This window comes from Telopea speciosissima, chromosome 1, assembly GCF_018873765.1.
Source record: "Telopea speciosissima isolate NSW1024214 ecotype Mountain lineage chromosome 1, Tspe_v1, whole genome shotgun sequence".
Lineage (NCBI taxonomy): Eukaryota > Viridiplantae > Streptophyta > Magnoliopsida > Proteales > Proteaceae > Telopea > Telopea speciosissima.
Genome location: NC_057916.1, coordinates 22151620 through 22166518, shown reverse-complemented (window position 1 = coordinate 22166518; position 14899 = coordinate 22151620). Strand labels below are relative to the sequence as shown.

General features: G+C 39.9%; 2 protein-coding genes across 2 annotated transcripts; both read right to left on the bottom strand.

Annotated features, from left to right (window-relative positions):
• Positions 1 to 4573: 4573 nt before the first annotated feature.
• Positions 4574 to 11195, bottom strand: LOC122668602 (probable methyltransferase ICS2). The gene is made up of 4 exons (XM_043865163.1): positions 11002 to 11195; positions 10819 to 10924; positions 5263 to 5673; positions 4574 to 4891 (listed from the first exon to the last, which is right to left on the bottom strand). Exons 1-4 carry the CDS (start codon positions 11193 to 11195, stop codon positions 4574 to 4576), a joined length of 1029 nt encoding a protein of 342 aa, XP_043721098.1.
• A 652-nt stretch (positions 11196 to 11847) lies between these two features.
• LOC122668532 (7-methylxanthine methyltransferase ICS1-like) lies at positions 11848 to 13571 on the bottom strand. The gene is made up of 4 exons (XM_043865103.1): positions 13500 to 13571; positions 12951 to 13361; positions 12302 to 12571; positions 11848 to 12201 (listed from the first exon to the last, which is right to left on the bottom strand). Exons 1-4 carry the CDS (start codon positions 13569 to 13571, stop codon positions 11848 to 11850), a joined length of 1107 nt encoding a protein of 368 aa, XP_043721038.1.
• Positions 13572 to 14899: the final 1328 nt, after the last annotated feature.

Genomic DNA, 14899 nt, shown 5'->3' with positions numbered 1-14899 from the left:
CGTTAACGTCACTGGCTTATGTGAGCTTATACCAACGCTTCCACACATATTAAAATGGCATCGTTATTGAAATGGGACCCACATGCTTTGACTGGTGGTGTTCCCTATTTGGAAGGTCCACAATCTGATCGAGATTTGTATTTCGTCGTCAAATATTTCGGATCAGGGATTTGTGACTCTTGGTCTAGGTCGTGGATCGGGTAGTGGTGGTTCCCATGTGATGGGCCATGGTCGTGGTGTGGTGCCCCAAAGGCGAGTCTTCCAAGGCATGGCCATGCTTCTTTCTAATGAAAAGCAGCATGGTCTGGGGGCTTTTTCCTTAGGATCGGCTTTGAAGTTTGGTGCTATGAGCGATTCTTGTTCTCTTATTGCTGTCTCTTCACATGGGAGAAAATTTACTTGGTCCAACAACATGAAGTGTGGTCGAGTGGATGCGGTCTTGGACCGTAGTTTTTGTAATTCTAAATGGTTGGAAGTTTTTCAGTCCTGTTGTCAACGGGTGTTGCACAGGGTGGCCTCAAATCAGTCTCCTTTGGCTATTGCTTCAGACTCTTTGGGGAGGCATAAAAATGCTCCTTTTAGGAACTTTAACTGAAACTTACCCCTGAGAAGCTAAGTGAACTGCAGCTCATTATGAACTACTAACTACAAATCTTCGTGCCGTAAAGATTCCTTGTCATGCTTCAGATGTTTTCTACAACAAGGGCTACCTATGTTTCCTGGACGATGATCTCAGTTGGTTCGAGGCATCCTCTCAATGAATCGTGATCAAGTTGTCCCCTTTCGTTGTCCCCAATGCCAAAAATGAGGCCCCTGCGAGTGATTAAAATAGTGTGATATAGCCCCGTGCTAATTTGAGAAATATGGTGAGCTCTTAGCTATCAAGGACTCGGGGCTTCATAAATTTATCAGATATCCCTCTGTCAGCAAATCCTAAGCTCCCAAAGCCCATCCACCCAAAACCAAAAAACAGAGCCATTGTCCACAAGAACAAAGGATTTCCTCTTTCTCGCACAGACCTGCACAAGGTTCAGATCAAAATGTATACCGCTGAAATATTAGTATGTCACCATATGTAACTACATACTCACAGTCATGGAAAGAAATTGAAGGACAAAAAAGCAAGCAAAAAAAAGTGTCAAGAATAGGGTCAGTGATGGACCAATACGATAATTAAATTAAGGGGAAAATATAGGGACACCCCCTCAACTATGGCTTTTTTCATGTACACCCCCTCATCTTTAAAACCTTTCAAACACACCCCTCATCTATTGAAAATATGTAAATTAGTCCATCAAACTAACTGTCGTTAGTTTCAAACGTTAATACTCACCCACTTATTTTTTTAGGACCAAATTGCCCAAATTAAAAGTTTGAAGATGAAAATACCCTTGATTACAACCGTTATTCTGTCTATATATAGATAATAAAAATCTCATATACAGTCGTTACTCTGTCTGAACTCTGAGTAACGAAACGCATATAGCCTTTACTCTGTCCGACAAAAGAAAGGCAAGTCGATCATCCGTCTCCACCTAAGCCGTGGGACATCGCATATTTCGCATTTGGTACATTTTTCATTCATTTCTTTTATTTCTTGACAGATATTTGTCTCTTTTCTTTTTATATTTTTTGGCATAATGTAGATCATTAAAATAGTTCTCATAAGTGTACATAGTAAATGATTTTTCCTTTCTTTGTCACGTGTAGTGCATAATAATTTAGTCTTGCATGTTGGTATAGGACCTAACATCTAGTAGAAAGACGGGTTTAACCGGACGAGATGAGGTGCTAATACCTTCCCATGCTCGTAACCTGACCACTTATCCATAATCTTTGATCAGACCATATGGAATCACGTAGCCCTTTTCGCTAATCCTTAATGGGGCTACACCCATTGGGTCCTAGGCCCTAATCCTAGGTGGAAACTCCTTTTTTTTGTATGAACCATGATCTCAATCCCCATAATGATGTATCGAAACGATTTGCGATAATCCATCAAAAGCAAATCATATCACCATGAGGCTGAGGAAACCCCCCTCCAAGGACCGCAGTACTTACACTTAGATTGTGGATTGAGTGTGACTCAGTGGCGGTGTTGTTGGCGGTCCAGTTTGGGTCTATTCCTTGGTTTGTGCGTCAACTATAGAATAGCCTTCTTCCGTATTTGAAAGCTATCCATTGAAAGATTTCTCACTATTTCAGAGAAGTGAACTCGATGGCAGATTTTCTTACTAAGTACTCGACAAAGCACGGTTCATTTTTATATTTGGGATGATGATTTTCCTTCTCCTGTGAAAGATTATTTATTAGATGATGCTCTAGGACGCCAAAGAATCAGGTTTGACTAGAACCTCTTTCTTTGGTGTGGACACCTAAAATTCCCTTATGCACTCTTTCTATATTGGTACAGTTATTCAAGTTCGCTGGCCACCAATTTCTACAATACATCAAGGTTAATATTAGGTGAAACAAGACGTAAGTATGCTGCACCAATTGGAATTGGAATTGAAATGATCCTATCCATCTTATGTTGCATAACTGCAGCAAAGGTGGAGGTTAATTAGAAGGATAGACTTTTTCTCTTCTTTTTTTTTTTCTTTTCTTTTTTTTTTTGGTAGAATAGACTTTTTCTCCTTGACACCTAATCAATTTGTAACTTTTTCTTCTTCTTTTTTTTTTTTCCAATCATGTTTACTAACATTCCTCCCCCCTCCCCCAACAAAAAAAATATGAAGAATGTTGTTTTTTACGATTCGTAGCAATTGTTATGCCTATATCTAGCTCATTTATGGAGTCGTTGAAGCCTAATGTTTAATTATTGCAAAAGCTGGTAATCATAAATGGAAAGAGTACTCACAGTAAAAAAGTCTACAAGAGCGATCTCCCATTCGGCTCCCTTTTGTAAGTAGCAAGCACAATCATTTGACTATTGCTCGGAGCTGCTGCTGCTGCTGCTTCTCTTCTACTTCTTCCCGCAAGCTTTATTATTACAATGTGGAAATGGCGACCACGAAAGGAACATGCATCAAAATCTCCAGTACTACTTTTCGATCCATTTTTTTAACTTTCTACAGTTCAAAGAAATTTTTATGCACTGATTCGAGGCAAAGCCTCTTAAATTGGTAAACACGTAGTTGGAACTTTGAGATAACCGAGAATTGCATCCTCAAAGTTCTTTCTTTCTTGGGTAGAGTACTGTGGGTGTGCTAACACCTTTGTGTCTCTTTCCTCTCACATGAAATTACCTCGTTGCATTGCTCTTCATATTCGTATGATACCGTTTTATTGTATCTCATTTATGGGGTGCTGTTTTCTGGGTGGGATGCAGGGGCCACATCGTACGCCCACCAATGAGAGCGCATGCAATGATACAAAAGGGGGCAGAATTTCCACCATACATGGGGGACATGGCAATCATTCCGGCACCTATTATGCATGGGTGTGACGCAGAAAACATTCTCCCCTCATTTATATATGCTTTCCTTTATACGGTTTGTTCAGAGAACCCTTCTTCAAATAGTTCAACCCAATCCAAAAGGGCTCAACTTTGGGCCTAAAACTCCCAAACCTAACCTAGTCCATGCCCTGAAATTTTCAGGCAGACTTCGAGAAGGTTCTGACTCGTCGGGTCAAACTTAATTTCATCCCTAATGTTTTCCAATCCCCAAAATGAGTTGAACTTGTGCTCTCGATTTTATCAAAATGGTTACCGGCCAATCCCTCTAATTATTAAATCGACTTTCAAGCAAGGCTAGGCATGATGGAGCATATCCCATTTATAATTAGTTTGGTTTAGAAATCCTACTGAACCTTTTAGGTGTCACATTGCCAAGTGACGTAGAACGCTTCACTATTTGCCACTTGGTATGACATTGGTTAGTCCATGTGATAGAGGATCCCACATACATTTCAATGGTTAAATCTTGGTCCAAAGTAAAAAAAAAAAAAAAGTTATTCAAACTCCAATTAAAAGTTTTAGTAAAATTACAAAAATACCATCAACTGGAGATGAATATAAAATATAAAATGACATCTTTTTGTAATTTTAGCTACTTCCTCTACTCATTTTAAGTTGTTATACCAATGAGATGCTTGTCCGACCATTTATTACATACACTAATCCAAGTAATACCATGTGGAAAATAGTGAAACGTTATCCTTAATGATATTAACGGTAGCACATTTCTGGTCTCTTTTTTCTGTGGAGACAATCCTGGGATTACCCATAATTAACTACACTTTTTGGTTGATGCAAACATACTTGACCAACGTTTGGAAGATAAGTTTCACCAATACCGGCCTAGCTTTCCTAGTCGACACAATGTGCGGCAATTATTGGATTCTCCTCGTCTCAAGTCTTTCATATAGTGTGGTATGTTTCTTGCTTTAGAAATTACATATTCTTATAGGTGCATCCATATGGTCAGGATTGATATACCATCCTTTCACGGATTCGGATACTTTAATAGCCAAGCAGGTAGCGGTCATTGTGTTGCCTACACCAAGATAGGGGCGAAATGACCATCCATATATATATATAAGCATGCATGGAAGGAACTTTAGCAATAAGCTAATGGAGTTTCTTAAAGCCCAAAGATATGGTAAGTAGTAGTACTATCTCTGAAACCATAGCAATGAGGGCCTCTGATAATAGTTCCCAAAAATCGCAGGTAGTTGAGGAGGGGTCGACTCCTTGTCTACCATGAAGTATCAAGACCATACGAGCGTTAGGGATCAACTCTTTTGATCTCAACTTGATGAACGAAGTAAAACCCTCTTGAAATTGTTCAAGGTAAACTTTGCTAACGGTAGGGGGGCTAGTATTGGAGATGTAGATTGTCCCCTTGTTTATTGGAATACCTACTTCACTTGTGAGACCTGGTGGAACCTGTCAACGATTTCCATTAATTCATTCAAAAATATCAGTAATTTATGTAGTGATCTAAATTAAGGACTGAACGCTTAAAGCAAGTTTTTTTTTAAAAAAAAAGGAAATATATAAAAGAGAACACCAGGCCAAAAATGAGAAAGACATATCTCGACTTGGTTTCGACAGAAACCCCTACAACCTAGCGAGAATGGTTCCATCAGGTTCTCATATGAGAACTATTCTCGTACACCAGAGATATGGCATGGATGGAATCCACTAACTATTTAGGGCGTACCTAGTGCACGATGCTCAATGCACACCTTGATTTGCTAGTGCTTGGTGGGGCCAAGTGAAACAGTTGGGAAGTGATGAAACTTAAACTTATGTACCCGAGAGAGCCAGTGCGCACTGTAGCAAGAATGGACAAGGTGTAAACTATTTAAGGGGAACAATCTCTCGTAGAAGGAGCCAGGAGCACCTGCAATGAAACACTTCTTACCATCCTCGCCGATCCTTTCTGCTTCAAGTTGTTGATAATTTTCAAAAAAGAATTTGAACGTTAAGTTGAAATCATTTCCAGGAAGATCATTTAAGAAAACTTGAAGCTCTGGCTGGTTTACACCTAATTCGTTGCACCTTTTCTCTACTTTTCGTTTGATCGTAGTGATCACTGTGAACGTATTAGGACCGAAGGCGCAACCCAAGTCCGCAATGGTTAAGACATTTGAGGGAAGGTCCTCATTGACGAGATCTTCAATGGCCTTCTCTAGGATAGGTTTTGCAGTTGATATCACCGATCTCTGCTCCAACCATAAAAATTAAAAAATTAAAAATTAAAAATTAAATCACAATATATACAGCAAAAGTAATAGGATATATATAGATTTCCTTCACCATAAGAGGGAGAAAAAAAAATGAAAATGAGTTAGAGAGCTTAAGATGTACTAAGATTGAAAGAATTCTGAGCATAGCTTGTATCTCGTTCTCCATTACTCATGCATAGGAATTCCTTCACCCCCATGACTTCAGTGATCAATTAATGTATAATCACTCGATAACGTTTTTATGTTTTGAGTTACTTCAACTATGTATGTATATATAATAAGAGAAAATTAGTCTTCCACCAGTACGGAGGAAAGCAACCGGATGGCGCACATGGCCTGCGAGAGCAATGTTCTTCACATGTTAGTTATGTGAGAGAAAGTTAGTCTTCCACCAGTAGTTGAAGGTGTGAACAGGTTTCTTCTAAGACACAAGGAGAATCCCTTCGATTATTGTGGCTTGTGGAAGACAATTTGAATTTTGCATGGGGGCTCAAATGCATTAAATATGTTAGTGGAAGACAATTTACCTTAGCTACTGATGAGTTGGATGCATGGTTTGAGGTATCGGATCGGATCGACCGATATTGTCGGATCGGATCGGTATCAATCGAGACCGATCCCGATACCGATCTGATCCAGCTGTACGAACAGGGGTAAAAATGTAAAAAATTAGTTTTATTTTATAAAAAAACAGGGACAAAAGTGTTATATTTGCCTGAGTTTGGGTGATCCTAATTTGTATCGGCCGATCCAATCCAATCCAGCTAATACCGAGATCACGAACCATGGTTGGTGGTGTTTCCTATTTGGAAGGTCCCACAATCTGAGATTTGTATTTCGTCGTCAAATATTTCGGATCAGGGATTTGTGACTCTTGGTCTGTGTCGTGTATCGGGTAGTGGTGGTTCCCATGTGATGGGCCATGGTCGTGGTGTGACGCCCTAGAGGCGAGTCTTTCAGGGGCATGCATGGGGACGTTATCCGTGGGGGTCGAACTCGATAAGTTGTCAATGTAGAATTTTTTTGGAACATTAGCGTGTTTGGTTAGATATATATCCTTTATAATTAGGCAATGCCAGATGAATATAGCTAGATACTAGATATTATGATCATCAACTCCCTTGCTACTTATCCATATCAGCTCCACATATGTAGAGAGAGAGAGTAGATATTCTTCAAAGAAAAGGTTAGCCTCTTAGTACTACATATGCAAAACACTAACCTCACAAATATGTGACCTTCATAATCATTACAAGCCAATTTAGGTGTTAAAAAATAATTTTTATTTTTCATATTAGTATGGTTTGGTTTCCTGAGCCAAAGTATAGATCTAGTCTTCTATGTTCTTATTGGCCTGCGAGAGCAAAGTTCGATCTTCACATGTTATGTGAGATAGCACAAAGTCATATTACTCATGCTATTTTTGTTCCATAATTAGGTTAGCATGAGTTCGATTGTTCCATAATTAGGTTAGCATGAGTCCGATTTCCATATGAAATCACGTAGCCCTTTCCGCTAACCCCGGATGGGGCTACACCCATTGGGTCTTAGGCGTTAATCCTAGGTAGCGACTCCTTTTTTTTTTTTTTTATGAAGCATGATCTCAATCCCCATAATGATGTATTGAAACGATACGCGATAATCCATCAAAGGCAAATCCTGTCGCCATAAAACCGAGGAAACCCCACTCCGAGGACTACGGTACTCATACATAGGTTGTGGATTGAGTCTGACTCAGTAGCGGTGTTGTTGGCTGTCCAGTCTGGGTCTATTCCTTGGTTTGTGCGTCAACTATGGAATAGCCTTCTTCCTTATTTGAAAGCTATCAATTGAAAGATTTCTCACTGTTTCAGAGAAATGAACTCGGTGGCAGATTTTCTTACTAAGTACTCGGCAAAACACGGTTCATCTTTTGTTTGGGATGATGATTTCCCTTCCCCTGTGAAAGGTTATTTATTAGATGATACTCTAGGGCGCCAAAGAATCAGATTTGACTAGAACCTCTTTCTTTGGTGTGGACACCTAAAATTCCCTTTTACACTCTTCCTATATTGGTACGATTATTCAAGTTCGCTGGCCACCAATTTCTACAATACATTAAGGTTAATATTAGGTGAGACAAGACGTAAGTATGCTGCACCAATTGGAATTGGAATTGGAATTGGAATGATCCTATCCATCTTATGTTGCAAAACTGCAGCAAAAGTTGTAGGTTAGAAGGATAGACTTTTTCTTCTTGACACCTAATCAATTTGTAACTTCTTTTTTTTTTCTAATCATGTTAATAAAATTCTCTCCCCCCTCTCCTCCCCAAGAAAAAAAAATGAATGGATGCTGTTTTTACAATTCGTAGCAACCGTTATGCCTATATCTCATTTATGGAGTGGTTGAAGCCTAATGTTTAATTATTGGAAAAGCTGGTAATCATAAATGGAAAGAGTACTGATAGTAAAAAAGTTTTCCATAAACGCTAACCTGACATATATGTGAGCTCTATGAACATTACGAGCCAATTTAGTCCTTCTTGGCCTGCGAGATCGAGCAATGTTCGATCTTCACATGTTATGTGAGATATCATGCTGTTTTTGTTCCAATACGTGACATTTGAGGCCATAAATAGATCAGCATGCATGAGTCCCATTTTTTCCTCTAACACATGTTGACCATATATTGAGGGGAACGGAACGGTTCACTTATTGAGGGGCATGGAACAGTTCATAACGAGGAGGGAGTGTGTCAAAGGGGACCGTGAGAAGGTTGGATTCGTTCAATGTCGATTCTAGCTCTAGATATGTATAATCTATGTAAAAGATTTACAAAATTGGTAGATGTAAATTATGTTTTACAATTACAAGTTACAACCTTAAAAAGATTTACCAAATTCCTATGAGTAAAAATTGTTAAATGAACAACCAAAAATACTCTCATCATCCTTCTCTTTTCTTGCTTTTATTTTTAATTGATTCCCACCTTTCTTTCTTCGTCTCATTCTCGGGCCTTCTCCTTCCTCTTGATTTGATGAACGATCACGTCTGCAACCACTCAATCCTCCCTCCCCCTGCAACCCCGTCCCACCCTCCTCCTTGCAAATCGAGCCTGCACCACCGCCGCCATCCACCCCCTCCCTCCATTGCCACCGCCCCGCTTCTCTTCTCTGCAACTCCACCCCCCGCTAAGCCCAACCAAAACATTTTTACCCTCAAAATTCATTGATAAAAAGGATTTTTTTTTTAATTAGAAGGTGGGAAAATAGTTGACTGGAGACGATTAGTATTCGGTGGAAACCTACGTTCAAGCTGCCACAATGGCGAAGGAATTGTAAAGGAAGAAACAAAAAATAAGGAAAATCGATTAATTTTAATTTTTCAAATGTATTTTTTTTTAATTAAAAAATGGAAGGAGAAATGAAGGAGTTGAATAGGTGTAAGAGGAAGCATTTAAAAGTGGAAGAAGGTGTTGGGATCCGAGTAAAGTGTTGGTTCAGACTACAGCTATGGTGAACGAAGCCCTCTTAGGATGGTGGTAGTGGCGGTAGGCTGAGGATGAAATTGGGACTGCTTAGGGTTTTAAATAGAAGAACAAAGCAAATTGGAGGTGTTTCTCCGATATGCAACTTTTCTTGTTTCAGTAATATGAAATGGAAATATCTGTTTTCACTTCAAATATTTCTTGCTGGTATAACATTTGAGTCGATTGCGGAAAATTTCCGAAGGCATTGAGCAGCCTTCACATCTGTCTTCTTTCCCTAGTGAGCTCTTATGCTAAAGAGGTCATGATCTTCCGAGGATAATGATTTCATTGGATGCGGACTGGTGAAGCTATTGAGAAACGGTTTGAGTTTTCCTATGAAGAATCAATCGTAACATAGATCTCGCTTTAATGCTAGCTACTCCCACCCATCACCATCAAGTAAGTCTTAAGGGAAAACAAAATTTGAGAGTTTCATTATTTTTAGAACTCGGTTTACGTGATTTTAGTGCTACAGTTGCACAGGGATTTGCAGAGAGAATGGAGTCAGCTATGCAGGGTCGAGGCTAATGACAAGGGATCATTGAGAAAAAACGCTATCATATTCGAAAAGGGAAAACAAAAAAATTACTAATTATTTGACACATTGAGGGATGTCAATAAGAAAATTCAGAAAATCCAATGAAAAAAATAGCTTATTTTAAAATTATATAGACCGACTAAAAATACAATGGAATACGTAATTACCTGAGAATGTATCCGATTGAATATGACTCTGAAATTTGATGTGGCTAATCTAGACCATCTTCTAGGTATCCATATGGTCAGGATTGATATACCATTCTTTTCATGGATTCTGATCGATACTCTACAGCCAGGCAGGTAGCGGCCATTGTGTTGCCTACACCCAGACAGGAGCGAAATGACCTCCCTACCCACTGCTCGAACACTCTGCCCGAGTGGGGTCCACGCCCATATCTGGGTGTAGGCAGCACAATGGCCGCTACCTGCCCAGCTGTAGAGGATCCAAATTGGCCTTTTCACATAGTAATACATGGTATTAGTCTAAAAATACTCTATAGTCTTGACTTTTTGTAATGTGTCTGTGTGTGTTTAGAGGTAGCTATCAAGTCATTTATGACAATATCTTAAAAGGGGGTGTCTGAATGACACATTGTAAGTGTATTTACAAATTGGCATTATCGTAATTGTTTTTTTTTTTTTTTTTTAGTCTCAAAAGTTCAATATAAAAGGATTTTCAGAAATAATTTGAAAACAAACTAAGGTTTAAAAAATAGACCTAAAATAAGTAGAAGAGGATGTTGAAGTTGTTATCTAACAATATTGTCAACACCCCCAGTTCTGACCAAGGCTACAGGCACATGTAGTGAATATGAGCCGGCATGCATTGGTGAAACTCAAACCATCCTCTACATTAGCCCGGAAGAGACTTCTTTACTTCCAAGGCGGGTTGTAATTCCGTGCGCCCAACTTTGCCCAGTATACAAGGCGGGCGGAAAGTACCGCCTTACCCCCGCTCGGGCAGGGAGCTCGGGCAAGGGCAAGGCGATACTTTTCACCGCCTTGTATGTAGGGCAAAGATGGGCGCACGGAAGTACTGCCTGCCTTGGAAGTAGAGGAGTCGGATCTTACTCTCATAGTCTTTGGCATGTCTGCCAATGTTTCATTTGCACCATTCCTGCTACAACAGAAACCACCCGAAGCAGAAGGAAACGTAGAGGCACACGAAGCACCATTCCTGCAAGAACAGATACCACCCAAAGCAGAAGGAAAGGTAGAAGCACACACAAAAGAGTCTACCTACTTTTATCTCACCGTCTTTGCAATGTTATTTGTTCCGTGGTTTTGGATTTTGCGCTCTGCCTTATATTAAACAATGGTCGATTCGGTTTGGGATCCCAGCCATATGTGGTCTGGTAGCTACTCTTGTGTTCCTCAGTGGAACCTCTTCTTCGTGCTTTTGCCTCTAAGATTACTATAAGAATGGTTCCTCTATTGATGATCGTCATTGTTTGTGGTGTTGTGTTGGCTATTGGGAACACTTTTTTTCTTGAGCAAGCAAATCACATGAATCTTATGGTCAGAAACCTAAAATTCCCTTATACACTCTTTCTATTTTTTAATGGCTCCTCAAGTTCGATGGCCAAATATTACTATTACAAGAGACCATTAATGTTATTAGGTGAGACAAGACGTAAGTATGTTGCAACACGTAAGTAGCGAGTGACTGAGTGAGTGTGTGTGTGTGTGTGAGAGAGAGAGAGAGAGAGAGAGTGAGAGAGAGAAATGGATCCTCTGTTGCCACCTGCTCGTGCGGCCTCACATAGCAGGGTATGGACCCCACTCAGGCAGGGTGGTGGGGTAGTGGGTAGGGCGGTCATTTCACCTCTGCCTGTGTGAGGCCGTAGAGGCAGGAGGCAGCAGAGAGAGAGAGAAAGAAAGAAAATTAAAATGACAAAGATTTTTTTAGCTAAAACTTCCCTGTTTTTAACCATGAAACTCGATATTGTGAGCAGTTGCTCGGATAACTTTATTTATGGCAGAAAATTAAAAGTACAATGATTTTTTCCTTGGGGGAGGACATCCACCTTAACCAGGAGCCAATTATTTCACACTCAAAACAGATCTAAACCCAAACGTACTTCTTACATTGAAACTCAATTATTTCCAGCCCTTTCTTTGAAGAGTGATGGCAATGCTCACAAGTTCAATAGGAAGCTTCTTGACCATGTCATCAATTACCAAACGAGTAACTTTCTCATACAATGGTTCTATAATCTCATGTCCAAAGTGATGAGAAATCAGGGGTTCCGAAACTGATCTGATATTTTTAGCTACCTTATCTCCCTTAACCTGCATGTTTGTCTCTTCCTTGTCCCCAATATCTAGAGCAAATGTTACCAATTGTTTTGTGTCAAAGGAGCCCTCCTTGTCTATTACTTCTTGAATTTCCTCGCATGATGCCGTGTAATATGGCACATTAAAAAAATCTAACTTCTCTTCCTCAATTAGTCCCTGTTTCCAAAAAAAAAAATGCATGCATGGAAGGAACTTTAGCAATAAGCTAATATTGGAGTTTCTTAAAGCCCAAAGATATGGTAAGTAGTAGTACTACCTCTGAAACCATAGCTATGAGGGCCTCTGATAATAGTTCCCAATAATCACAGGTAGCTGAGGAGGGGTCGCCGCCTTGTCTACCATGAAGTATCAAGACCATACGAGCGTTGGGGATCAACTCTTTTGATCTCAACTTGATGAACGAAGTAAAATCCTCTTGAAATTGTTCGAGGTAAGCTTTGCTGACGGTAGGGGGGCTAGTATTGGAGATGTAGATTTTCCCCTTGTTTATTGGAATACCTACTTCACTTGTGAGCCCTGGTGGAACCTGTCAACGAGTTCCATTAATTCATTCAAAAATATCAATAATTTATGTAGTGATCTAAATTAAGGATTGAATGCTTAAAGCAAGTTAACAAAAAAAGAAAAAAAGAACTATAAAAGAGAACACCAGGCCAAAAATGAGAAAGACATATCTCGACTTGGTTTCGACAGAAACCCCTCCAACCTAGCGAGAATGATTCCATCAGGTTCTCGTATGAAAACTATTCTCGTACACCAGAGCTATGGCACATAGATGGAATCTACTAACTATTTAGGGTGTACCCAGTGCACGAGGCTCAATGCACACCTTGATTTGTGGGTGCTTGGTGGGGCCAGGAGAACAGTGAAACAGTTCGAAAGTGATGAAACTTAAACTTCCTTACCCTAGAGAGCCAATGTGCACTGTAGCAAGAATGGACAAGGTGTAAGGTATTTTTGGGGAACAGTCTCTCGTAGAAGGAGCCAGGAGCACCTGCAATGAAACACATCTTACCACCCTCGCCGATCCTTTCTCCTTCAAGTTGTTGATAATTTTCAAAAAAGAACTTGAACGTTGAGTTGAAGTCATTTCCAGGAAGATCATTTAAGAAAACTTGAAGCTCTGGCTGCTTTACACCTAATTCGTTGCACTTTTTCTCTATTTTCCATTTGATCGTAGAGATCACTGCGAACGTATTAGGACCGAAGGCACAACCCAAGTCCGCAATGGTTAAGACATTAGAGGGAAGGCCCTCGCTCACGAGATCTTCAATGGCCTTCTCTAGGATAGGTTTTGCAGTTGATATCACCGATCTCTGCTCCAACCATCAAAAAAAATAATAATAATAATAATAAATCACAATAAATACAGCAAAAGTAATAGGATATAGATTTCCTTCACCATAAGAGGAAAAAAAAAACGAAAATGAGTTAGAGTTTAAGGATGTACTAACATTGAAAGAATTCTGAGCATAGCTTGTATCTCGTTCTCCATTGGTCATGCAAAGGAATTCCTTCACCCCCATGACTTCAGTGATCAATTAATGTATAATCACTCGATAACGTTTCTATGTTTTGAGTTACTTTAACTATGTATGTATATATAATAAGAGAAAGTAGTCTTCCACCGCTAGGGAGGAAAGCAACCACATCCGGCGGCTTACGAGAACAATGTTCTTAACACGTGTGGTATACAAAGTCTTATTAGGAATGCTATTTTTGTTCCAAATTCCAATACTTGACATTTGAGGCCATTCTCTAATTTGGTCAGCATGAATCCCCATTTTTCCTCAATCACATGTCGTTGTTGACCATATCTTACCAAAAAAAAAAACAAAGCATGTAGTTGTTAGAGAAGGAGTTGTATCGGATGTGGCGATAAGGAATGAAGAGGCTGCGGGTCCTAGAGATGATCCACAACAGGTTTCTTCTAAGAGACAAGGATCCCTTCAATTATAGTGGCTAGTGGAAGGCAACTGGAATTTTGCATGGGGATTAAAATGCATTAAATAAATATGTTGCTAGAAGACAATTGGAATTTTGCATGGGCACTCTAGTGCATTAAATGTGCTTTACCCCCCAAAAAAATGCATTAAATACGTTAGTGGAAGACAATTTGGTTGTCAAACTGGAAAATCCTAGACTTGGGGTTAAGGACTTCAGGGTAGGGTTGCAAGTTTGGCCGTGTCGGCCCTAACTCGTTTTGGCTCATCCTGAGCTCGAATAGGGTTTGGGCTAAGATTTTTGGCCCTGAGGGCAGGTTAGGACCAGAAATTCTTGGCCCTGAGTCAGGGTTGGATCGGGTCGGGTCATGGTTGAGACCTTGGGCTCAGCTCGATCCTGATTTTGACCCTGATTATTAACCCTGATGGTCTTGAAGAAAATTTTTTATTTATTAAACAATAGAAAGTATTATACCTATACACAAGTGCGTGGCACACTTGGTAGTTTGTGGTGCATAAAAGCCAATTATTATAAGGAGGTCTTGGGTTCAAGCCTCCTCTTTCATATCTTTATTACACTTGTTATTTTAATTTGCTTATTACAAGACCAATCAGGGCGGGCTTGGGCTAGGCTTGGCCGGTTACGTTCAAGGTATTTAGGCCCTGAGTCAGGATCAAGGCGGGCCTGGGCCTAGCTAAGGGGACTCAAGGTTGGGCTAGGGTTCTAAAAAGCCCGGCCCAACCCGACCTTGTTGTAGCCCTAGTTAAGGGTGTCAATTTGGAATCGAAATCGCACACTAAAATCGAAACCGCCTCCATAAAATCGTATCATATTGTATCGCTATAAAATGATATGGTACGATATGGTCAAACAGTATTGATCACGGGACGATATAATATCGATATTAGAT

Coding starts and splice junctions, on each gene's coding strand:
- LOC122668602 (XM_043865163.1), bottom strand. CDS start 11,195: ATGACGATCATCAATAGAGGAACCATTCTTATAGTAATCTTAGAGGCA. Junction 10,925..11,001: donor CAAATAACATTGCAAAGACG/GTGAGATAAAAG, acceptor CTGTTCTTGCAG/GAATGGTGCTTCGTGTGCCT. Junction 5,674..10,818: donor ACATGCCAAAGACTATGAGA/GTAAGATCCGAC, acceptor TGGTTGGAGCAG/AGATCGGTGATATCAACTGC.
- LOC122668532 (XM_043865103.1), bottom strand. CDS start 13,571: ATGGGGGTGAAGGAATTCCTTTGCATGACCAATGGAGAACGAGATACA. Junction 12,572..12,950: donor GTGCACATTGGCTCTCTAGG/GTAAGGAAGTTT, acceptor ACTCGTTGACAG/GTTCCACCAGGGCTCACAAG. Junction 12,202..12,301: donor TCATAGCTATGGTTTCAGAG/GTAGTACTACTA, acceptor TTTTGGAAACAG/GGACTAATTGAGGAAGAGAA.